At 44.9% G+C, this 24268-nt stretch overlaps 1 protein-coding gene across 5 annotated transcripts; it reads left to right on the top strand.

Moving 5' to 3' along the window:
• The first annotated feature begins 1631 nt into the window (after nt 1-1631).
• LOC142913448 (heterogeneous nuclear ribonucleoprotein L-like) lies at nt 1632-24254 on the top strand. Of its 5 annotated transcripts, none has more exons than XM_076060975.1 (14): nt 1632-1729; nt 3446-3768; nt 5646-5764; nt 7998-8226; nt 8620-8705; nt 8837-8933; nt 10425-10494; nt 18271-18357; nt 18838-19085; nt 19441-19562; nt 20212-20413; nt 21025-21082; nt 21929-22024; nt 22478-24254. In XM_076060975.1, exons 2-14 carry the CDS (start codon nt 3676-3678, stop codon nt 22531-22533), a joined length of 1563 nt encoding a protein of 520 aa, XP_075917090.1. In that variant the 5' UTR covers nt 1632-1729; nt 3446-3675; the 3' UTR covers nt 22534-24254. The 5 variants fall into 5 exon arrangements, with proteins under 5 accessions (XP_075917090.1, XP_075917089.1, XP_075917093.1 ...); XM_076060974.1 differs by having other exon boundaries at nt 3446-3798; XM_076060978.1 differs by lacking the exons at nt 19441-19562; nt 22478-24254 and having other exon boundaries at nt 3446-3798; nt 21929-22016.
• The last annotated feature ends 14 nt before the right edge of the window (nt 24255-24268 follow it).

Here is a 24268-nt window from a genome sequence, read left to right as displayed (position 1 = left end):
AACTCGGGTGAGACCCGTTGTTCTTGTGATACAGGTCAAAGGGTACTTTTGTGTTTCACGAAGCGTCTGCCTCTGGAGCAACTCATTGTCTTTGAAATAGGTAGCACGCTCGGATCATTCATCAGTTACAAGGCATACCACTTGAAAGTTACACGTATAGGAGGAGGTACATTCTCTACAACACGAATTGTAGTTTTGTCTTACGTGTTGACGTGGATTTTGTCTAACTGGGACTAGAAGTGCTCCTTGCTGATTGACGTCTGGATGTTCGTACCTATCACTTGAAGCAAACCCCACTGCTGTTGTTGAGACATTGTGCACCAATAAGGGTCCAACACATTGACGGCCTTCAGGCCAGGAAAGTCACAACATTTGCACACGAAGGACGCATTCACGCAAATACCCCATGCTCCGTTTTGAAGTTTTAAAATGAAACATCTTTGAATTGTGTTGTGTTTTGAATTAGATGATTTTATTTCTTCATTAAAAGCTTGTATCAATTTACATGTGGAAGACTTCATTGAAAAGGACATTTCGTGTGAATTTTCTCTCGTCGTTAAGTGGATGGCCTTGCAGGGGGTTCGGTTCAATGTGGACACAAACAGTGTACACACACAGTTTATACACAGTGTATACACACAGTGTACACACACACAGTGTACACACACACAGTGTACACACACACAGTATATACACTGTACACACACAGTGTACACACACACAGTGTACACACACACAGTGTACACACAGTACACACACACACAGTGTACACACACAGTGTATACACAGTGTACACACACAGTGTACACACACACAGTGTACACACACAGTGTATACACACAGTGTACACACACACAGTGGACACACACACAGTGTATACACACATAGTGTACACAAACACAGTGAACACACACACAGTGTACACACAGTGTACACACACAGTGTACACACACACAGTGTATACACACACAGTGTACACAAACAGTGACACAGCGACACACACAGTGACAAAAACAAAGATACAAAGATCCCCCATATAGCCTTAGACTATAGGGGCAAGTGCTGTTAGCGAGCACCTATGAAGGCCTGAACGGTACACGAGGGGGTGGGTCCCCAGCACCACGCCCGACCGCCTTTGTCTCCCTAGTGGCAATGTTTACACACCGCACCAGGTACTCATTTTAGGCTGAGTCGACCTAGGGGAAGCCCGGGACCGGTTCAGAAAATCGTCACTGGTGTTGGCCGTGAGCGGGAATCGAACCCAGGTCGCCAGGTTCATAGCGCAGCGCGCTAACCGCTACACTATCGCTCCCCACACACAGTGACACAGCGACACACACACACAGTGACACAGAGTACACACACACAGTGTACACAGTGACACACAGTGACACACAGTACACACACACAGTGTACACACACACAGTGTACACACACAGTGTACACACACACAGTGACACACAGTGTACACACACACAGTGTACACAAACAGTGACACAGCGACACACATAGTGACACACGTGGTGTCAATAAAGTTACAGACACCACGTGGTGTCAATAAAGTTACAGGAACCGCGTGGTGTCACTAAAGTTACAGCCACCACGTGGTGTCAGTAAAGTTTACAGCCACCACGTGGTGTCAATAAAGTTACAGCCACCACGTGGTGTCAATAAAGTTACAGCGGCCTAGAGGGGCGGACCGCGAAGCCTCGGCGAAAACTTCGTGCCGGTAAAACCCCTCACACCCCCTAGGCAGGGATCCCCTTGACCCCTCACACCCCCTAGGTAGGGATCCCCTTGACCCCTCACACCCCTAGGCAGGGATCCCCTTGACCCCTCACACCCCTAGGCAGGGATCCCCTTGACCCCTCACACTCCTAGGCAGGGATCCCCTTGACCCCTCACACCCCTAGGCAGGGATCCCCCTGACCCCTCACACCCCCTAGGCAGGGATCTCCTTGACCCCTCACACCCCCTAGGCAGGGATCCCCCTATGGGTAGTGTTGAGTCTATGGGACAGTGCTGAGTCTATGGTGCAGTGTTGAGTCTATGGTGCAGTGTTGAGTCTATGGTGCAGTGTTGAGTCTATGGTGCAGTGTTGAGTCTATGGTGCAGTTTTGAGTCAGTGGGCAGTGTTGAGTCTATGGTGCGGTGTTGAGTCTATGGTGCAGTGTTGAGTCAGTGGGCAGTGTTGAGTCTATGGTGCGGTGTTGAGTCTATGGTGCAGTGTTGAGTCTATGGTGCGGTGTTGAGTCTATGGTGCAGTGCTGAGTCTATGGTACAGTGTTGAGTCTATGGTGCGGTGTTGAGTCTATGGTGCAGTGCTGAGTCTATGGTACAGTGTTGAGTCTATGGTGCAGTGTTGAGTCTATGGTGCAGTGTTGAGTCTATGGGTAGCAGTGTTGAGTCTATGGTGCAGTGTTGAGTCTATGGTGCAGTGTTGAGTCTATGGTGCAGTGTTGAGTCTATGGTGCAGTGTTGAGTCTATGGGCAGTGTTGAGTCTATGGTGCGGTGTTGAGTCAGTGGGCAAACATACAAAATCAGCAGGGGATCAAATACTTTTTTCCCTCACTGTAGTAGAGACGATGGGACAAAGGGGTGTATCTACTTCATGTATTTTTGGTAAGCCGTATAATCTTGGTGGCCTGGCAGCAGAAGGTTTCAAAGATAACTGTTTGGTTTGATCAATTAATGTGGTTGAATCAGAAATGATTTTGGTTTGTATGACGAGGCTGTTGGTGGGATCTCTTTTTATTTTTGTATAGCTACCATCATTGAGTAATTCTTGAATTTTGTTGTTATATTCTATTTTATCCATGATGACAGTGGCGTTGACCTTGTCGGCTGAGAGGATGACAATGTCATCCCTCTTTTTTTAATTCATATAATAATCAAATTTGATTATTTTTATTTATTTATTCTTATTTAAATATAATCAAATTTGCTTAGTTAAATTTTAAACGAAATGTTATATATTTATTATTTTAAATAATCAAATGTGATTATTTGTAAGTTTTATTTATTATTACTTTAAAATATTAAAATTAGGTTATAAAGAAAGGCGAAATTATTAATTAAATATTTCTGCCTTTATTTATTATGTAAAAGTGATCGAAATTGGGCAATTATTTTCATATTTATTCATTATTATTTAATAATCCAATTTGATTATTTTAACATATAATGTATATTTGTTTATTATTTAATAATAATTACATTTCATTATTTTAGTTTATACATTTTTATTTATTTATGCTTATTTTAAAAATAATCAAATTTGTTTTTTTAATTTATTCTTATTTAAAAGTAATCAAATTTGATTATTTTTAAGTTATTTTTATTTATTTATAATGATTTTACAATAATCAAATTTGAGTACTTTTATTTATCATTTTTATTATTATTTATTTAATATTATAAAAATATAATCAAATTTAATTGTAGTCCGAGTCCGACCTAGGGGGAGGCCCACGACTGCTTCAAATCTCCGTCGCCGGCCCCAGTCGGCCGAGAGAGGCGTCACGTGACGAGTGGCTGTGGGGTCACACCAAGCCGCGCGAATCGCCCCGCCGCCGCCCGCTGCTGCCGCTGACGCTCGGCGATCCGCGCAGGCGTCGATTTTTAGCGACAGGATCGCGAATCGATTCCCTCCGGCGCTCCACGCCATCACGACGATGTTGACCACCGCCGCCTCCGCCGCCCGGCACGCGGCCAAGCGCCTGGGAGTCAAAGGCGAAGGCAACGACCGCGTCCAGGCGGGCGCGATGGTGAGCGTCAGTGACGAGCGACTTGACGAGGTGTTTTTATAACGAGAAGATGTTTATTTTACTCCTCGCCCAGAGCCTCGTTGTGAGGCCTGGGCCAGAGGCTTCACTCAGGCGACGTGCCACCACCACCACCAGCCGTGTTTATATTATTTAACGTGATTGTTTAGCTTTGTAACTCGCAGATTCCAGTGCCGTTGCGAAGAGCTTCTCGTTGTTGGTGTTGGGGATGGACCACGCGGACCACAGCATCGCTAGGCTCTGCTTACGTTCAGTAAAACGCGTTTTGGTAAACGTGGATTTCGTGTTCGTTAACACTTTGGGCTATTTCCAGTGTAATTTTTTTATACGGCGTTTTCTCTTCTAAGGGTGTGTATTCTCTTTGCACTGAACTAAAATAATAAAAAAATATGAAACAATAAAAACATTACTCATTGTTTTTTTCGGTAAAGTCACGTATGTAGAAATACAATAAAATTATATTAAAACAAAAAACAATCACGACGTTTCGATCACAACGCAAGCGATCTTCATCAGGTGTCAAGAACAAATCACGGAGGTAAATACAGCAAAAGATGAGAGACGAGAATTCAACAAACCTGAAACAACATTACGTGAAGCACATCCAGTCAGGCCAACGACACAGACACTTCCTGGCGGACCACGAATAAAAACATTGCCTACCAGGAGAGATTCGTTCATGAGGCTATCCACATATACAAGCACAGAGACAATTTCAACCGAGAAGATGGATTCTGGCTTAGCAATCATTGGAAGGATTTGATAAACCATTTCAGGTCTTAATTGTTCACGCTTACGGTGGCTTTCAGACCGCATCCATTATTTTCGTCTCCCCCCTCCTCTTTTCAGAACATAGATGGACTCGTCCATCTGAACAAACTCTCAAATCGCTCTCCGTGGTGCTGACGTTAAAAAAACGCCACTTTTATTCAAATTTTCTTGCTGTGGTTTTCACACCTGACGATGATTGCTTCTTGTGTTGCAGTCAAAACGTCGTGAGAATTGTATTGTTTTATATTTTTATTATTTTATTGTTTCCCTTCTACGTGGTGACTTTACCGGAAGAACCAAGAATATTAATCCCTGCAGTCACGAAAGCTTTAAATCAAAAGTTAAAATACTAATTAAGTTAAAATACCGATGTGTTAAATGTCCCACGCGATGGCGTCGTGGGGTAGCTCTTCGACCCTCCCCAATGTGATTAAAAACTTTGCGGAATAATAAAACTTTACAGCATCTACAAAAGCGCACCTGGCGGTGGGGGATGCGAGTTCCAGAGTTTGTAACTCGAGGGCCGTTTAGATTTAAAGTTAAACTCGCGAACGTTCTTAGCAATTACTGAAATGATGGCACTGAGCTATGGACATTTTTTGCCAAACGGATGCAGATTTAAAAACCCCTTTAATGCAAGTGTCTGCATCTGCTCCGATATCACTTGCCGGCGATGTTAGCCGTGGCTTTATTTTGGTGATTTTGAAAAAGTTTTATGGTTTGGCCATGTTTGTTTTGTTGTAGTATGGAGTTAGACTGATGGCCTTAATCTAAGTTGTCTTGTGGTTGTTGTTGTTGTTTGACTTGGATCCCACTGGGATTTTTGCACACAGCGTTGGTGTACGGTGCTATTTCAAGGATTATTTTGCTGTTTTTTCCTGGATTTTCTGTTTGCACAGTCAAATAATCACTGTAAGATGTTTTTCTTGTTCATGTTTTTGTTTGTTGCGGTTGCACCCGATTCAAGAGCCGAATGGCTCACAGGGCTATACCAAATAAATGAAACTGAAAACTCTTCTCGGTATAGGAGGAAACAACAGCTTTGCACAATAGTCGTGTTGAGTTTGCTTCCTTGCCGACGTGCACAGGACACGTTTGAGGACCCACACAAGCCCCCACCGTCGGCTGTGGTTCACGTGCGGGGACTCTTGGACACAGCCCTCGAGTCGGACCTCGTGGAGGCCGTGCAGCACTTTGGCCTAGTCAGGTGACCAGTCGGTGGTGACCGTTGCCCGCATGGGGAAGGAAGCTGTATTATTATTATTGTTGTTTACCGAAAACACCAAAGATTAATTCCTGCAGTCACGAAAGCTTTGAACCAAGTTTAAACCGCCTCTACGGGGAGGTATAAGGTCTGTATCTTTGTGTCTGTCTTTGTGTTGTCTTGTGTTGTCTGTGTGTTGTCTCTGCTTGTGTATCTGCCTTTGTGTCTGTGCTTGGATTTGTTTCTCTGTGCTGTCTCTGCCTGTGTGTCGGTCTTGGTGCTTCCGAATGTTTGCTGCCGTGCTCCACTTTGCTCTATGCATACCTCATGCTAAAATGTCCCATTGTCTCTCAGCCTTGCCTTCTCATGCTAATATGTCCCATTGTCTCTCAGCCTTGCCTTCTCTGCCTATTTAAGGCGACTTCACTGTGTGCTTGTACCTGTGCTGGTCCGCTCTACTTGAATGTCTATGTGTGTGTGTGCCGTCTGTATCTTAAATTTCATACTTAACTTGCAATTTAGCAATCTTTGAAATAACGTAATCAACCAGGCTTTGCGTTAATTGTGTTTTGACCGACCGTCTGTGTTGCTTTATTTGGTTTCCAAATTCTGCTAAACTCTTGTCTGTTTGGTATGCTTCTCTCTCTGTGTCCCCTATTGTGTCGGTGTTAGTTCCCCCCTACTTGGGTGTCTGTATATACATCTGAGGTTATGTGTCTCCCCTCTCTCATAAATTTAGCTCTTCTGTACCTGATGATGGCTGCTTGTGTTGCAACCGAAACGTCGTACGCTATTATGTTATTTTATTATTTCTTATTTATACGTGACTTTACCGAAAAAAACAAAGATTATTGTTATTATAGTTATTATTATTGGTGTTATTATTGTTGTTATTATTATTGTTGTTATTATTATTGTTGTTATTGTTATTATTGTTGTGGTGGTGGTGTTTGCGGACGTGGAGTGAACTTGGACCTTGGAAATTCGAATATTACCGATTTTCGCTTCGACAACTCAAGAAATTGCATAACACGAAAATACTCGATGGTTCTTAAGCACGGGGTGGGAGATGCCCTTTCTGGGGGCGCAAGACGTGCCAGATTATTTTTAACAAGGTAAATCATCGAAACACATTGAGCACGGGCACGTAAGCACCGCTACTTTGTTCCATCAAACCTCTAAATTAATAAACATTGTACGTTTTAAAAAAAATATTGAGAACCAAAGGGGGGGTGGCAAGGCTGCAGGTTAAAGCTCAAGAACCACTTCCGTAAATAAAAAGCCGTGGCCGCGTGTGGCGGTGGACGAGAGGGCGCGGCGTTGCCCACGTCACGGCGTGAGCGGCGCCGCCGTGCGTGGCTTACTCGGGGCCTTTACAGCCTGAAGTGACCAACCAAAAACTGCTTCATCTTCTTTGGGGTTCTTTCGGTAAAGTCACCACCGCGTAGAATGAGAATAAAATAATAAATTAATAAAACTTAAAATAACACGATAAAATTCTCACGACGTTTCGGGCTACAACACAAGCGGCCTTCATCAGGTGAAGGGACGAGACTGCCAAACTGAAATGGGACAGTCTCGTCCCTTCACCTGATGAAGGCCACTTGTGTTGTGGCCGAAACGTCGTGAGAATTGTGTTATTTTATTGTATTATTTTATTCTCATTCTACGTGTTGGTGACTTTACCGAAAGAACCAAAGAAGATTAATCCTTGCAGTCACGAAAGCTTTAAATCGAAACAAAAAACCGTTTGTTTTTCAATTTTCCCAAGTCACGAATTCCCTCCGAATTAAAGTGCCGCTGCTGCTTTTGTTGTGCCGTCTGACAAAAGCGGCACACGTTCAAATGTGATTAGTAACCGTGTTAAAAATTAATATCTTGTATTGAAATGGTGCACACATACCTTGTTTATGTACGTTTGAAGAGGCTTCCTTTATCAGGTGATACATCGACAGAAGAAGACTACATTACCCTCAAGATGTATTCTAAATCTAATTATATTGTTACAGTACATTCAATTCCAACGCACTACACTGCCAAACTGAAATGGGACGTGGCATCTAACCTGCATCCAACCAGTCTCCACTCCGTTGCATGCATTGAAACATTTCTTGAGATCAAATGAGGTGACTTGGAGCAGACCAACCTCGTGTTTAACATCAACAACAGGCACGCATTTTAAAGTCGGCCACATCTTTGAATAACGGCACTCGTTTGAATCGCTCCCTCCGTGCAGCTACGTGGTGATGATGCCCAAGACGCGGCAGGCGCTGGTGGAGTTTGAAGACCCGGAGAGCTCCCGCAGCTGCGTCGACTACTCGTCCACGGGCTCCGTCTACGTGTGCGGGCAGCCGGCCTATTTTAACTTCTCTACCAGCCAGAAGCTTTGGCGCCCTGGCGTCCCGGGGGATAACGGCAACAGCAACCACGTCCTGCTCTTCACCATCCTCAACCCCATCACCACGGTGGGCATTGTTACGCTCACAGCAGCTGGACATTCACTCGTGAATAATTTGTCGGGTGTGCCATGCGCACACGCGCGCACACACGTGTGTTTCATTTTTACGAGTGAAATTATGTCCGTTTTGGATTACAGTGAATGGCTTTGCTAAGGAAATTACATCGATCCTTTGGTTCATTTGAGGCAATTGAAGTCGTGTTTTTTGTTTGTGCTTTGAAGTCTACCAATGGCATTGAATAAAAAAAAAAATATATAGACCTAATGTTGATTTTGGAAAGCGTTGATGTCCTGTATGGCTCGATCTTAAAAATTCACTGGAAAAAAAGCTTTTCAAATTTACTTGGTAATGCGTGCAAAATCACCTCGCTGCGTTTGTGTGCTCCATGTGGTCCTGCAGGATGTGCTTTACAACATTTGCAAACCATTTGGGCCTCTGCAACGCATTGTGATCTTCAGGAAGAATGGCCTGCAGGCCTTTGTGGAATATCCTTTCAACGAGATGCATAACCGTAACGACATGTCCGCCATTCACGTAATTTTACGTGTTATTTTGGAGATGGTAAATGTATTGTTTTTAAAATGAAATGGTCGTGTTTTCCTTAATTTTTGGCCACGTTTGTTTCGGTTGAGAGCGCCGAGAGAGCGAACTCATCTCTGAATGGAGCAGACATCTATTCGGGCTGCTGTACTCTTATAGTGGACTATGCGAGGGCAAGTACAACCGATACTTTGTACATTCACAAGTGTGTGCACCACAACCTGGGTTTTTTCACCCACAGACCAAAGATTAATTTAATATTCTGAATTGACCACTTTGGTGAGCAAATAATGCTGAATACACACGGCAATTCATTGCCAGATGAGGGCTTCCGCACTCGACGCCTGTTGTGGGGTTATTTGACTTGTGTGCGGGGTAAAGGAGTGTAGCATATTTTGTGGCAGCATAGAAATACAATGCACCCAGTGGGTTTTACAGCTGCCCACCACACAGCCCCACAACCTACAACAACCCATTGTGCATGACGGTCATCCTTGCCGTTGTCTAAAGTCAAACTTTTCCTAATTGATATTACCGTGAGGGTGGTTCTCATCTGAGCCAGTGCCCTGAGCCAGTTAGTGGAAAATTCGCATCCAGTGGGAAGGGTAGAGTTGGTTTTTAATTCAATTTTATTTGGTGACGGGTGATTAACATTCAGCCATAGGCTGCTTTGCGAGACCTGCAGAGTACTTGAGGGGAGATGTTACATTGTTAGCAGGAAATAAAATTACAGAACAGTAATAACGAATGCATCATTTTCATAACGGGGTTATGGCACTTCAACATTTTTGAGGTATACGATCAAGGCTAACGCTTCACAGTACACGAGGAACACCGCGAATAAATAATACCAAGTTAGGCAAAGCATGCCAAACTTATGTGCAATTAAACAAGTTTGGAATTTAAATAGGCCACCGAGGGTTAGCAATTTTTATCTGCAAACACGAAGGGAGCTTGTTCCAACGAAGAGGGATAATCAACACGTGATATTAAAAAAAAAACGGTGGCAGAATGGCCACTGTTTCCCACAACTCCGATAAGCACGCTTTTATTTCGATTTAAAGCTTTCGTGACTGCAAAACCAAAGAAGAAGCACGCTTTTGCTACGTACGGCGCGAAAGTTTAGCTTACCGTTGACTTCCTACGTGTGGCAGCTTTTATTCATTCATCTCCCAGGAGGTGAAGGGTTGCGTTAAGTACCTCGGTTTCACCGCAAGTTGCATGCCGTAATTGTCTCGGGGGTAATGACTTGCTTAATAATTATTATGCTTGTACATTTTAAATGGTTCTAAAGTTTCGATTTAAAGCTTTCGTGACTGCAAGGATTCATCTTCTTTGGTTCTTTCAGGTAAAGTCACCACCACGTAGAATGAGAATAAAATAATAAAATAACACAATAAAATTCTCACGACGTTTCGGCCACAACACAAGGTCGGGACGACAGGTTTCTTCCTTTCACCTGAAGAAGGCCACTTGTGTTGTGGCGAAACGTCGTGAGACTTTTATTGTTTTAGTTTATTATTTTATCCTCATTCTACGTGATGACTTTACCGAAAGAACCAAAGAAGGTTCTAAAGTAATATAATTTTTTTCCGAGCATCTATGCCCTATATGCTGGCCACGAATAATGTTTATCTTTTCCCCCTGCTGTGTCCTCTTTACAGGCGACGCGTCTGAATGTGTTTAAAAATGACTCTGAGACCTGGGACTTCACCAACCCTGGCCTCAAGCAAGGTAAGACCAATATTGAGCATATCAGAGCCGCGCTCTCTCGACAGCTGGTGGTGGTGAGCCCTCGGTGTGTGGGGGGGGGGGGGGGGGTGACGTTTTTAACGCAAGGGGTGGGGGGTGTGCACGGCGTGATGAAACAGGCATTGACTATTTCTGTACGCAGCCGGCTTTGCCGTGTTATACTTGAAGATCCGTGGCCAAGTAGAGGGGGAAGTTTGGAGCGTTCTCAAGAGGATAATGCAGCTTCTGCACTTGAGATTTTGGTTGCAGAAAAATGTCACACCTGCAGACACTTGGTTGTCTTGAAGCACATTGGTGTACTGTTTACAATCTACAGAACTTGTCTTCTTTGGTTCTTTCGGTAAAGTCACGTAGAATGAGAATAAAATAATAAATTGATAAAATAAAATAACACAATAATATTCTCACGACGTTTCGGCCACAACACAAGCGGCCTTCATCAGGTGAAGGGGGCGAGACTGTCTGGTAGGACAGCGCTGGAGTGAGAGAGCCACGTTCAGATCACGGCTTTTAAGCTGTGTGAGAGGAACAAAGAGCCTTGACGAAGGAATTAGCATAAAATTTAGCATTGAAATGGCTGAATGATTAGCTTGTGACTGGTCACAGAAATAGCTATGTTAAAAGTTAAAGCATACACATCCGCAGAGGCACCCATTGTTAAAAGGAATTAGCATAGAATTTAGCATTGAAATAGCTAAGTTAAGGCATACACATCCGCAGAGGCACCCCTTGACAATGGGATTAGCATAGAATTTAGCATTGAAATGGCTGAGTAATTCGCTTGTAACTGCTACAGAAATAGTTACGTTGAAGTCAGAGCATACACATTCACCGAGGCACTTAGTACAAATCAAACAGGAGAATTTAGCATTGAAATAACTAGGCGAATTTAGCATTGAAATAACTGGGTGATTTGCTAGTGACTGGTCACAGAAATGACTACACATCTGAGCTATTCACAGTACTATATAGTGAACCAATAAAAACTAAAATATAAATTACCTTCATGTTATCAATAAACTCTATATTCTCCAATCAGCTAAGCTACCAACCATAAGTCGTTATATATCACAATGCTATATGGCGAAAAAATGGGTGGATTCTTACCCTCAAATTTCCGTACCACGGATAGCTACGGGCCCCGTTCAGACGGACGAGTTCGTCCATGGTCGGAACAGAGGAGGGGGAGAGAGACAGCTGCGAAGCCCTAGTATACTCCATGTTGTAAACCATACCATTAACCGTGGTGTGAGAGGTATTAAGAGGCAATGCTGGCGAAAGAGCTGCGGTCTGAAGGTCATCGTAAAATTACTATTAATTAAGAACAGAAATGATTTAACACATCTTTCCAGTGGTTACTAAGCCTGAATCCATCTTCTCGGTTGAAATTGTCTCTGTGCTTGTATATGTGAATGGCCTCATGAACGAATCTCTCATGGTAGCCAGTTGGTTTGCAAAGAACCTCCGTCTTGGAGAAGTCAATGTCATGTGAGCCCACTGAATTGTAAAGGTGATCTGCCACGGCAGAGGAGTTCGTCTTACCGTGTTTCAAGTCTGCTTTATGTTCACCTTTCTGAAGAGATGCCGCGACTCTAAGGTAATACCAACCGCATTTACACTAACCTCTGCTGTTGCAACTTCTCTCAATGCAAAACGAATTCTAGCTAGAACTAGCTTCGCTCTTATCTCGGAAAAAATCAGACTTACACGCACCGAACTCGATCAGTTAGACAAGACACTCTACAAATCACACTTAAAATTGACAGCAACAATGTCTACATCGGATTGGGAACATGTAGACAATATGACTACCTCTTCGGCTGCCACTATGTCAAACAAATGTAGGGACAATTTGATTTCCAAATTCAATCACCTCTCCAGCAAAAAATCGGATCCACACACCGAAAAGATAGACGTCAACAAAGTCGTAATTAATCGCAGTAACAGTTCCATTTCTGATGGTCTGAAATCCGTTTTAGCTAAAGGTCTAAACTTTGCTGTCACACCGAGACACTTACCGGTTAATGATATCATTGCCCATGTCGACGTTGCACTCAAGGGCTTGAGTCACATCTCTGCAGACGTAGCAAGATCTGAAATCGCTGCAACCCTCAAAAACGCTAAGTTGCCACCTAGCAACATCAGCAAAGACGAACGTTTTGAATTATCTCAATTAAAAAAGAGGGATGATATTGTCGTTCTCTCAGCCGACAAAGGCAATGCCACTGTCATCATGGACAAAACAGAATATAACAACAAAATTCAAGAACTACTCAACGATGGCAGCTATACAAAAATAAAAAGAGATCCCACCAACAGCCTGGTCACAAAAACGAACAAAATTATCTCTGATTCAACAGCATTAATTGATGAGAACAAACAGTTCTTGTTGAAACCCTCTGCTGCCAGACCACCAAGATTATATGGCCTTCCAAAGATACACAAAGAAGATACACCCCTTCGTCCCATCGTCTCTACTATCAGCTCCCCCACCTACAAACTGGCACGTTTTCTGGCTGATATACTGCGACCTTTCACTGGAAAAACCACCTCTGCGGTACTAAATTCTACTCACCTGGTATCGACAATCAAAGACATTTCCCTGTCCCCAAACGACCTGCTTGTCAGTTTTGATGTGGTGTCCTTGTTCACCAAAGTCCCAGTACCTGACACCATCGCTATCATTGAAGACCTGGTTCATCAAGGACTGCATACTGATGTACCCCCCCTGGTGAGACATTGCTTAACCAACACATACTTCACCTGGAATGGAACTTTCTACAAACAAACTGAGGGCACCCCAATGGGCTCCCCCCTATCTCCGGTTGTAGCCAACGTATTCATGGAAAAATTTGAAACTGACGCCATCCAGACTGCCACTCTACGCCCGACCTTATGGAAGAGGTACGTTGATGACACCTTTGTCATCTGGCCACATGGCCAGCCTGCTCTAGACCAATTCCGCGACCACATCAATTCCATACACCCAGCCATCAGATTTACCATGGAGGTCGAAAAAGATGGCAAACTACCCTTTCTGGATGTCTTAATTAAAAGGAGACATGATGGTTCAATGAGCCACTCTGTCTACAGGAAAGCTACCCATACAGATGCTTACTTGAAACCGGATTCCCACCACCATCCATCCCAGAAGAACTGCCTCATCAAGACTCTATACCATAGAGCCCAATGCATTTCCGACCAGGAACACATTACCAGTGAACTCAAGCACGTACACCAGGCTCTCAGGGCTAATGGCTACTCCGACTACACAATCCGCAAAGCCATCACTCCAGTCATGAAGAAGGATCCTCTTGTGGAGCCACTCAAAACCATCACCTTACCCTACATTGCAGGGGTCACTAAAAAGATCTCCAAAATCCTGAATAAACACAAGATCCAGGTCCGATTCAACACAGTACACAAAATCCGTGATTTAGTTCCATCTGTAAAAGATGCTCTTCCAGACATACAGTACCCGGGCGTTTACAAACTAAAGTGCCTCTGTGGTAGTAGCTACATTGGAGAAACCAAAAGACATATCTCGGACCGCATCCGCGAACATAAAGCAGACTTGAAACACGGTAAGACGAACTCCTCTGCCGTGGCAGATCACTGTAACAATTCAGTGGGCTCACATGACATTGACTTCTCCAAGACGGAGGTTCTTTGCAAACCAACTGGCTACCATGAGAGATTCGTTCATGAGGCCATTCACATATACAAGCACAGAGACAATTTCAACCGAGAAGATGGATTCAGGCTTAGTAACCACTGGAAAGATGTGTTAAATCATTTCTGTTCTTAATTAATTGTAATTTTACGATGACCTTCAGACCGCAGCTCTTTCGCCAGCATTGCCTCTTAATACCTCTCACACCACGGTTAATGGTATGGTTTACAACATGGAGTATACTAGGGCTTCGCAGCTGTCTCTCTCCCCCTCCTCTGTTCCGACCATGGACGAACTCGTCCGTCTGAACGGGGCCCGTAGCTATCCGTGGTACGGAAATTTGAGGGTAAGAATCCACCCATTTTTTCGCCATATAGCATTGTGATATATAACGACTTATGGTTGGTAGCTTAGCTGATTGGAGAATATAGAGTTTATTGATAACATGAAGGTAATTTATATTTTAGTTTTTATTGGTTCACTATATAGTACTGTGAATAGCTCAGATGTGTAGTCATTTCTGTGACCAGTCACTAGCAAATCACCCAGTTATTTCAATGCTAAATTCGCCTAGTTATCTCAATGCTAAATTCTCCTGTTTGATTTGTACTAAGTGCCTCGGTGAATGTGTATGCTCTGACTTCAACGTAACTATTTCTGTAGCAGTTACAAGCGAATCACTCAGCCATTTCAATGCTAAATTCTATGCTAATCCCATTGTCAAGGGGTGCCTCTGCGGATGTGTATGCCTTAACTTAGCTATTTCAATGCTAAATTCTATGCTAATTCCTTTTAACAATGGGTGCCTCTGCGGATGTGTATGCTTTAACTTTTAACATAGCTATTTCTGTGACCAGTCACAAGCTAATCATTCAGCCATTTCAATGCTAAATTTTATGCTAATTCCTTCGTCAAGGCTCTTTGTTCCTCTCACACAGCTTAAAAGCCGTGATCTGAACGTGGCTCTCTCACTCCAGCGCTGTCCTACCAGACAGTCTCGCCCCCTTCACCTGATGAAGGCCGCTTGTGTTGTGGCCGAAACGTCATGAGAATATTATTGTGTTATTTTATCAATTTATTATTTTATTCTCATTCTACGTGACTTTACCGAAAGAACCAAAGAAGATGAATCATTGCAGTCACGAAAGCTTTAAATCGAAAAATCTACAGAACTTGGTCGATGTCACAGGAAGTTATTTGAAACGCCACTCCCCTCTTCTGTATCAAACATGCAATCACTGCAATTGTGTAGAGCTGGTCAAGGTTATTTTCGTTTATACCTATCTTCTCCATATATATAAAAGGCAAAGTTGTGATTGTGTGTGTCTGTTCAAAATGTTTAGCGTACTTCCCGACATGCAACAAACTGGAAATTTGCCATGTGGGTACTTTCCAGACTGTACACCGTGCAAACATTATAAAAATACACTTTTTTTCTGGGGGGTGGGGGGGAGCTCAATAATGCACTTATTTTTTGTACGGCAAGTGAGCTGTGACGTCAAATCTGTCACGTGACCCGTAGTGTAGCGGTTAGCGTTACGCTGCGCTATGAACCCGGCGACCCAAGTTCGATTCCTGCTCACCGCCACCGCCGGTGACGATTATTTTAACCGGTCCTGGGCCTCCCCTAGGTCGACTCAGCCTCAAACGACTAACTGCTGTGGTGTGTGAACATCGCTACTGGGGAGACAAAGACGGCCGGGCGTGGTGGATCCAAGTCCCGGGCGAAGCCGGGTAGTAACAGCTAGCGCAACATATAAGTAAATAATCTTTGTGTTTTTTTAGCCCATGCTCAGCTTGCGTAGTTTACTCTGGGCAGATTGGTTTTAAACTCGTGCCCGTGTACTTTGTTTTTCTAGTTTACCCTTCAGAACAATGTGGCAGTATAAGTGAATGTTGTGAAGAACAGGATTCACAAGGAGGCATGTGGCTGCTGGAGTGTTCAATAATCCATTGGATTCATTTTTATGTTACCATTAAAGCTGTTGCCCTGGTACTGGACATGCGATAGACATTGCCATTAAGTTGGTGGCGTTTTAGATTTTGATCAGCTTTGAAGATTTTCCCAACGTCAAGTGCATGTGGCCCATAGGCGGGTACTCGGTTGTTCGGGGTGTATCAAGGCTGGGCATTATAACACTTCAGTGTAAAACCTTGCATTGCGAGCATAATTCGTTCCGGGAACGTGTTTGTAATCCAAAGCGCTCGTACATCAAAGCACTCGTCTATCAGTTGTGTGATCACGTGACTCACGGCAGTACAAAGTGTGTCTACACGTACACTGCTCGTATTGCAAGACCTCGCTCGTTTATCAAGTTAATATTTATTTACAATTTTAGCTCGTCTTGCAAAACACTTGCAGACCAAGTTACTCGCAATCCAAGGTTTTACTTTTATATTTAGATTTACCAGGGTGTGTGTCTGTTGGATCAGAAGTAGGTGCCAACTTTCACTGGCATATTTGAGGTGGACATTGCACGTTGCGTTTTTATATTTTGTAGGGTTGAGAAACCTTGACTGCATTATGTGGTGTCTGGATACTAAGCGGAGAAGCTTAGAGGATGTCAGAAAAGCCGATATTTACGATTGAAAATATCACTTATTATAAAGTAACCCTTTTAATTTGGTACGATTGAGCCTGAACAGGAAAATGGTATCTTTGTCCCGAGTACATTGTGTGTACGCACAGATATTAGTTTCCGAAGAGGTAAGTCTCGCCACTTTATCAAAGGAGCTTCAGGGACACGGTGCGGTTTGATTTAATCGCCAAATTTCCGTAAACGCTTCGAAGAGTATTTTCCTCACTCCCAACATCAACGCTACAAGGAGCATCTGCGAGCATTGCCGCACACAGAAGCACACGGAGGCAATTTGCAAGCAACACACGAGCAATCAAGCGCCCGGCAGCCAACAGCCACCGACGTTAACGGCGACGACACGAACGGCGACATTGGCGACATCCTCGTCGGCACTTGGGAGGCACCAGGGACCAAGCAACCAACACGCCGCCACCGCTGTGACACGCACGGCTGACCCGCGCACCCCACGCCTGCAGCGCCACGTCACGGAACACTCGGCGCAGCACGCCGCGTCCGCTGCACCGCAACCGCCACGTGCCGCTTGGCAGAGGCCATCGGATAACCCGCGTCCAGCCGCAGGCACCGGGGGACACGGCGCTGACAGACCGGCAAAGCACCGGAACCGCCGCGAAGAAGCCGGGAGCGACGAAAGCCCGCATTCACCGCGAACGGGACTTGGAAATAAGCCGAACGGAATGCGTGCCGATGCGTTTGGGGCTTAAAATCGCTCCGTTGGTGAGAATTTACCTCCACGCTCGTACGTTTAGACTGCCTTGCTAAAGTTTTGTTTGCAAACGAGGCTTTTGACATTGCAGATGCCAGACACAACGCATTTCGCATCGGTTTATAAGCGGCGATCTTTTTCATTTTAAAGGTTCGTAAGGCCCCGTCGCCCACTTCAAGCGTCCCAATTTTAAGCCCCAAACCAAAAAGGGTCGCCGGAGAGCGAGAGGTGCGGTGGCACGGACAACGCGGGGGGGTCCGTTTGTGCCGAGTCTGACTGCTGTTGGCGCAGGAAAGAAGGTGCCGGCCTTTCTGTTGCATCCTCCTCGCGATGGGTCGTCAGCCGCCGCCCGACTCTGGGCAACTTTGTGTTCCCGTCGAAGCGTAGACTGGGTAAGAAACGAGCGGGCATCGCAGGCGGCAACCACGGACACTCGCTGACGCCGCACCTCAGAACAATTTGTCGCGTGCATCTGTACACCTCCAATAAATTTTGTTTTTTTCTTCTTCTTGCGATGAGCATTTCTTTACGCGCTGTATTTTGTATGGCACTCGTTATTTATGTTGCGCCGTGTGAAATCTGCATTTTTAAAATACCGCCGATTGTTTTATGGGCAGACGCAGCGCGCCCCCTTGTGGAGTGTGCCCGGAATTTCTTAATGTGTTGGTAGTGTGAATGTTCTGGGTGCAGAATTAATTTTTTGGATTGTCATATTTTGTGCAGCAGTGAGCGCTTATGTTTCCCGTGGGTGAATTTGGTGATCGTTTTTTTGTTGTTTTCAGAGGGCAATGCAGTGATGCCAGCGAAGCAAACGTCTCTCCTTGGCGAACATCCCAAAGCACACGCTTGCGGTGGTGGCGACTGTGGAGGTAATCCCTTTGTTGCGAATGCTGTAATTTCGGTTTCCTTCAGCTTGCTGTCAGATTGAAAGAACCTGCTGCCTGTTGAGAACATTTCTTATTTGGAATTAGTGTTAAGGTGCATCCTAAAAACCTTTTTTTGCGGTTAACAATTGCAACGTACGAGTTGCTTTGTGTTTTAAGAGACGATATTTCCAACAGTTATCAGATGTATTGGGTATTTAAAACAAGCTATGCTGAATAAGAGCTTGGTGGGCCTCAACCTAAAATAAAAACTAGTTTAGTCTTCCCTAGGCAACTGAGTCTTCTGGACCAATGTTTTCCAGTGTCTCCAAGGGGTAGAGTGGTGAATCCTGGGTTGCCTGATCTTATAGGAAAGGGCACACGTGTGTGTAGGATGATGGCTGTGGTAAATCTGTTTTTCAGAGAAGTTTAGAGAGTTTCAGCTGTTCACGATGCGTTTCCCCCTCTTGTGTATTTGCGTCACAGGCCACCAGCAGCCATCGCCACCGGGCGTCGACTACGGATCTGGCGGCGACGGCATGGGCATGGGCGGTGGGGGAGGAATGGGCATGGGAGGAATGGGCAACCTGGGTGGTACCCAGGGCCAGCACGTGCAGGCCATGATGAACCAGCAGGCCGACAACAAGGTCCTCATTGTGTACGACTTGGACGCCGAACGCTTCAACTGCGACCGCGTGTTTAACATCCTCTGCCTCTTCGGCGACGTGGAGAAGGTGCCTTCGCTGGGTGTTGCGCGCACCTGCTTTGAAATGAGTCCCCGTTTTTTTTCTTCCAAAGGTTCAACCGCGGTGCAATGCGTACGCATGCGTGTGGTGCACGTCGTGCGCTGATCGTGTTATATAAAGTGGGAGATTCACACGACCAAATTTGTTCACCGATTGACAACATACACATTTGGTCATTTTCTTTACAAAAATGTACCCAATGCGAAGTGTTCTTTGTGCATGTTTTCTAATGGCCCCTCGGCCAACACTTCACATTTAAACAATGCGTTACAACGAAACTTGTAGATATTTTCGTGCAAGATTGCGCGATGCTGAACCGTCTTACGGGTTGTTATTTTTGTAGGTTAAGTTCCTGAAGAGCAAGCCGGGAGCCGCCATGGTCGAGATGGGAGATCAGTACGCCGTGCACAGGGCGGTTTTTCACCTCAATATGTCTCAGATCTTTGGAAATAAAATCAACCTCTGGTGAGCCTTTTTGTTCCCGTGTTAAATTGGTAAATGTAACTCGTCATATCCTGTTAATGTAATTGGATACTGCTTTCTCTTTAGGGAAGACACTTTAGTAAATATTTAGTGCAAATGACGAAATTTTAGGACGGTGAAAAAGAGAGCTGATGAATACCGTGAACGAAACACTTGTCACACAGCTCACGAGGACCCCGATTACTTACTGTCCAGAGCCTTTATTGAAGTGGCGAACATGAAATTTGGATTCTAGATTTGAAGCTTTACGGGGAGGGCCTTTATTGAAATAGCGAACGTGAAATTTGGATTCTAGATTTGAAGCTCTACGGGGAGGGCTTTCACCTATCTGTTAGAGCTTTCAACAGACAATGGGACAAGAAGTCAAAGCTCATCGAGACGCTGACCTTCCTCAAAAGATGCCGCGACAACAAGCTTAAAGGACGCGACCTGGGCTTGCTGTCTTCACTCCAACGCTGTCCTCTGGACAGTCCGGTCCCTTCACCTGATGAAGGCCACTTGTGTTGTGGCCGAAACGTCGTGATTTTTTGTTATTTTATTTTTTACCCACGTGACTTTACCGAATCGAACCAAAGAGCACATGAAATTTGGAACGTGATAAAATAAAAACTAAAAACAGTTTCTTCGGCAGCGTGTCGAGGCAGCGGTCGATTGTGCCGGGCCAGGCGTTCGAGCTGCCGGACGGCACCGACAGCTACAGGGACTACGCAGGTTCTCGCAACCACCGCTATGCCGACAGCGAGAAGGCGGCGAAGAACCGCAACCAGCGTCCCACCGCGGTGCTGCACTTCTTCAACGCGCCCACGGACATCACGGCCGAGATGTTCGCGCAGGTCCGTGCCCCCGCCGCCCCTTCAGCCTGCTGCCAGCAGCGCAGAAGGGGAGCGCGTTCGGTTTCTTTAAAAGTTTTCCCAGGTGAAGCTTTTATAAATATTCAAGTCCAAAGTTTGCACGTGAAACAATCGTGGGTTTTTAAGATGAGCCTATTGATGTTGTGGAGTTTGTGGTGGCCCATGACACGTTTCCTGTGACGGGACAAATGTAAAATGGTGTAATGTAGTTTCCTTTCAGCGGTTAAAACATAAGATGTATAAATAATGCAGTCGATGTTCCAAAGGGACTTTTTTGTTACAGACTAGACAACACCTCGCGTTAATTTGTCCTGTTTAATACATTACGATTCATATTCATTCGTATTCGAAAGGTTTCCATTTCAGTCTTTGGACATTGTTTCTGCAAATGGTTGCATTCCCCCTGAGTCTATGCTTGGTGTTCACAATAATCTGAGCACTTTGAAAGACTGCTCCAAAGCTGGCGAATGTAAATTTAAAAATGGACAATGGGATTTGTGCCTGCAATTAAAATGACATCTCCCGAATGCTTTACCGGTGCACGTTAACTGTTACCAACTATAACGTGAACGCCACCCGTTCTGTCCCCGCAGCTGTGCGACGAAATGTCGATTGCGAGGCCCCGCTCTTTCAAAGTGTTTTCTGGAAAAAGTAAGTCCCGCAAAGTATGTTTATTATTTATCTTACGTGTCATGGCACAGAATAAATCGTGTACTGTATTCTCCATGCAATCGTCGCTTGATTTACAGCACGACACCAGATGATCTGCAACGTGTGCTATGAGGCCATGCTCAAGAAACCCTGTGAGAAATTCTCTCCCGAGAGCAGTCCTTGCTATTCACTCGCGCCCAAGCTGACTGAAGCGTGTTAGCGTAGCCAAGGCATCGGACTGAAGCCTTCCTGCTGCAGAAATTCACCAACGACTGACACCACCCTTTAAACACGGCAAAGGGTTTCATATTCTTGGTTCTTTAGGTAAAGTCACGTAGAAGGGAAACAACAGAATAATAAATATATACACAGACAATTTCAACCGAGAAGATGGATTCTGGCTTAGCAATCATTGGAAGGATTTGATAAACCATTTCGGGTCTTAATTGATTGTTCACGCTTACGGTGGCTTTCAGACCGCATCCATTATTTTCGTCTCCCCCCTCCTCTTTTCAGAATATAGATGGACTCGTCCATCTGAACAACTGCCAAATCGCTCTCCGTGGTGCTAACGTTAAAAATAACCGCCACTTTTTTCAAATTTTCTTGCTGTGGTTTTCACACCTGATGATGATTGCTTGTGTTGCAGTCGAAACGTCGTGAGAATTTTATTGTTTTATATTTTTATTATTTTATTGTTTCCCTTCTACGTGGTGGTGACTTTACCGAAAGAACCAAGAATATGAATCCCTGCAGTCACGAAAGCTTTAAATCAAAATGGTGAAGGGTGTTGCGTTTTACACGACCCAAATGACTCCATGAGCAACGGTCCGTCCACGTGTCCAGCCGATAGGAGCGTGTCCGGCCTGACGGAGTGGGAGACCAAGAACGATGCCATGGAGGCTCTGGCGTGCATTAACCATCACCCCCTGAAGAACGCAAGTAAGTTGTGGGGTGTTGGCCATTTGTGTTGGTGCGATGACATTGAAGCAGTGCTGCATTATCGGCAAATCTTTGGTCGTACGCTCTGTTGAGCACCAAATGTTCAGATTTGGGGGGGGGGGCGCTTGTTATTACCATAGCACCATCTGTGTACACTGGCTGCCTAGCAGCCTTGGGTGAAATTGCAGGAAGTGAAAGCAGTTGTAGATTGTTGTATTATATATTAACAGGTTGTTATTTATGGGCGATTTGGATTTCGTTGTTTGCATATACAGAATGGAATTGAAAGTTGACATAGCCAAGCACTTTCACTTATCACAACTCAACGTTATCTTAGCTCCCTGAACGAGTTTGTCGACCGACAAAGACCCTCCTAAGAATCGCTTCATTGTTTTAAGTTTTTGTGTGCTCCAGTGAAGACGTCATGTGGCTCCCCTGTTTTTATTTTCTCAGATGTTCCATACTTCTACACCCTCAAACTGTGCTTCTCCACTGCCCAGCCTTCATAGAAGACAACTCAACATGTTTCATGCCGTATTGAACGTCGGTGTCAACATCATTGTCACTTTGTGTATTATTTGTGAATGTCCCATCTTGTTGAAAGTTAACCGTGGGTATAGGTCGAAAGTGCAATTTGATGTGTTTACATTTTAGTTGTCATTTTTTGGAGGATTAATTTAGATTTCTATATTGACTGCACCGAAAGATTTTAAAGGTCGCAGTGGAAATGAAGAATGTTGAAATTAAAATAATTATGGTTAGTCTCCTTAACCTGCCGAGTTTGTCTGCCGTGTGCATTGCCATTTTGTCCATGAGCCCCAAACCAGATTTCACTTGGCAGTCCTCGGGTGCGGTAACTTTAGCGGCTCCAATTAATTTACAATTTGGGGGGGTTCTCAACTTGCTCATAGCCAAAGTTTTTGCTCCCACCACGAGTGATGCTCCTTTCTTGCTGTAGCCCATGGCACTAATATTGCCCATTTAATTTCATAACGGAGAGCTCTGAAATTAAAGACCCTTTTGGGGGGGGGCTGGTAAAAATATACCCTGACTCATTGACAATCCCATTGAAAAACATGGGTTGCCATTCTGTACAGTGCGTGTATTTAGCAGGTTAATACGCTTGCAAATATAAACCCCAAGAGAAAATAGAACAGTGTTTGAAAATAAAAGTATGGAGAGATGCATGTTTGACATCGAACTGGAATCGATTGAACATGAGCGTGGAGACATGAAGGAAGTTGGGCATAGGGTAGGTGAGTGACTGAGTGTGTGGGTGGCTAGGTGAGTGACTGAGTGACTGAGTGTGTGGGTGGCTAGGTGAGTGAATGAGTGTGTGGGTGGCTAGGTGAGTGACTGAGTGAATGAGTGAGTGAATGTGTGGGTGGCTAGGTGAGTGACTGCGTGAATGAGTGACTGTGTGGGTGGCTAGGTGAGTGACTGTGGGTGGCTAGGTGAGTGACTGAATGAGTGACTAAGTGTCTGTGTGGGTGGCTAAGTGAGTGACTGAGTGAATGAGTGAGTGTGTGGGTGGCTAGATGAGTGACTGAGTGTTGGTGGCTAGGTGAGTGACTGTGTGGGTGGCTAGATGAGTCACTGAATGAATGAGTGACTGTGTCTGTGGGTGGCTAGGTGAGTGAATGAGTGTGTGGGTGGCTAAGTGAGTGACTGAGTGAATGAGTGACTGAGTGTGTGGGTGGCTAGGTGAGTGTGTTAATGAGTGTGTGTGGGTGGCTAGGTGAGTGAGTGAATGAGTGACTGAGTGTGTGGGTGGCTAGGTGAGTGAGTGACTGAGTGTGTGGGTGGCTAGGTGAGTGAGTGACTGAGTGTGTGGGTGGCTAGGTGAGTGAATGAGTGACTGTGTGGGTGGCTAGGTGAGTGAGTGACTGTGTGGGTGGCTAGGTGAGTGAGTGACTGTGTGGGTGGCTAGGTGAGTGAGTGACAGTGTCTGTGTGGGTGGGTAGGTGAGTGACTGTGTCTGTGGGTGGCTAGGTGAGTGAGTGTGTGGGTGGCTAGGTGAATGAGTGACTGTGTGTGTGTGCGGCTAGGTGAGTGAATGACTGAGTGTGTGGGTGGCTAGGTGAGTAAATGAATAGCCCAGGAATAGGGCGAGTTAGACCGAAGCCGTACCTCCTCAGCTAGCAGCGGGTGAAGGGGCCGTTACCCCTTCAAGTAGAAGGCTGTATTGTATTGTGTTAAGCACCTTTGTAATAAATAAGCATTGCCTCTACCGATTCGTCTCTA

Source organism: Petromyzon marinus, unplaced genomic scaffold, assembly GCF_048934315.1.
Source record: "Petromyzon marinus isolate PM22_M1 ecotype Great Lakes invasive population unplaced genomic scaffold, UKy_Petmar_22M1.pri1.0 PM_G_Scaffold_26, whole genome shotgun sequence".
Classification (NCBI taxonomy): domain Eukaryota; kingdom Metazoa; phylum Chordata; class Hyperoartia; order Petromyzontiformes; family Petromyzontidae; genus Petromyzon; species Petromyzon marinus.
This window is presented reverse-complemented; position numbering and strand designations above follow the sequence as displayed.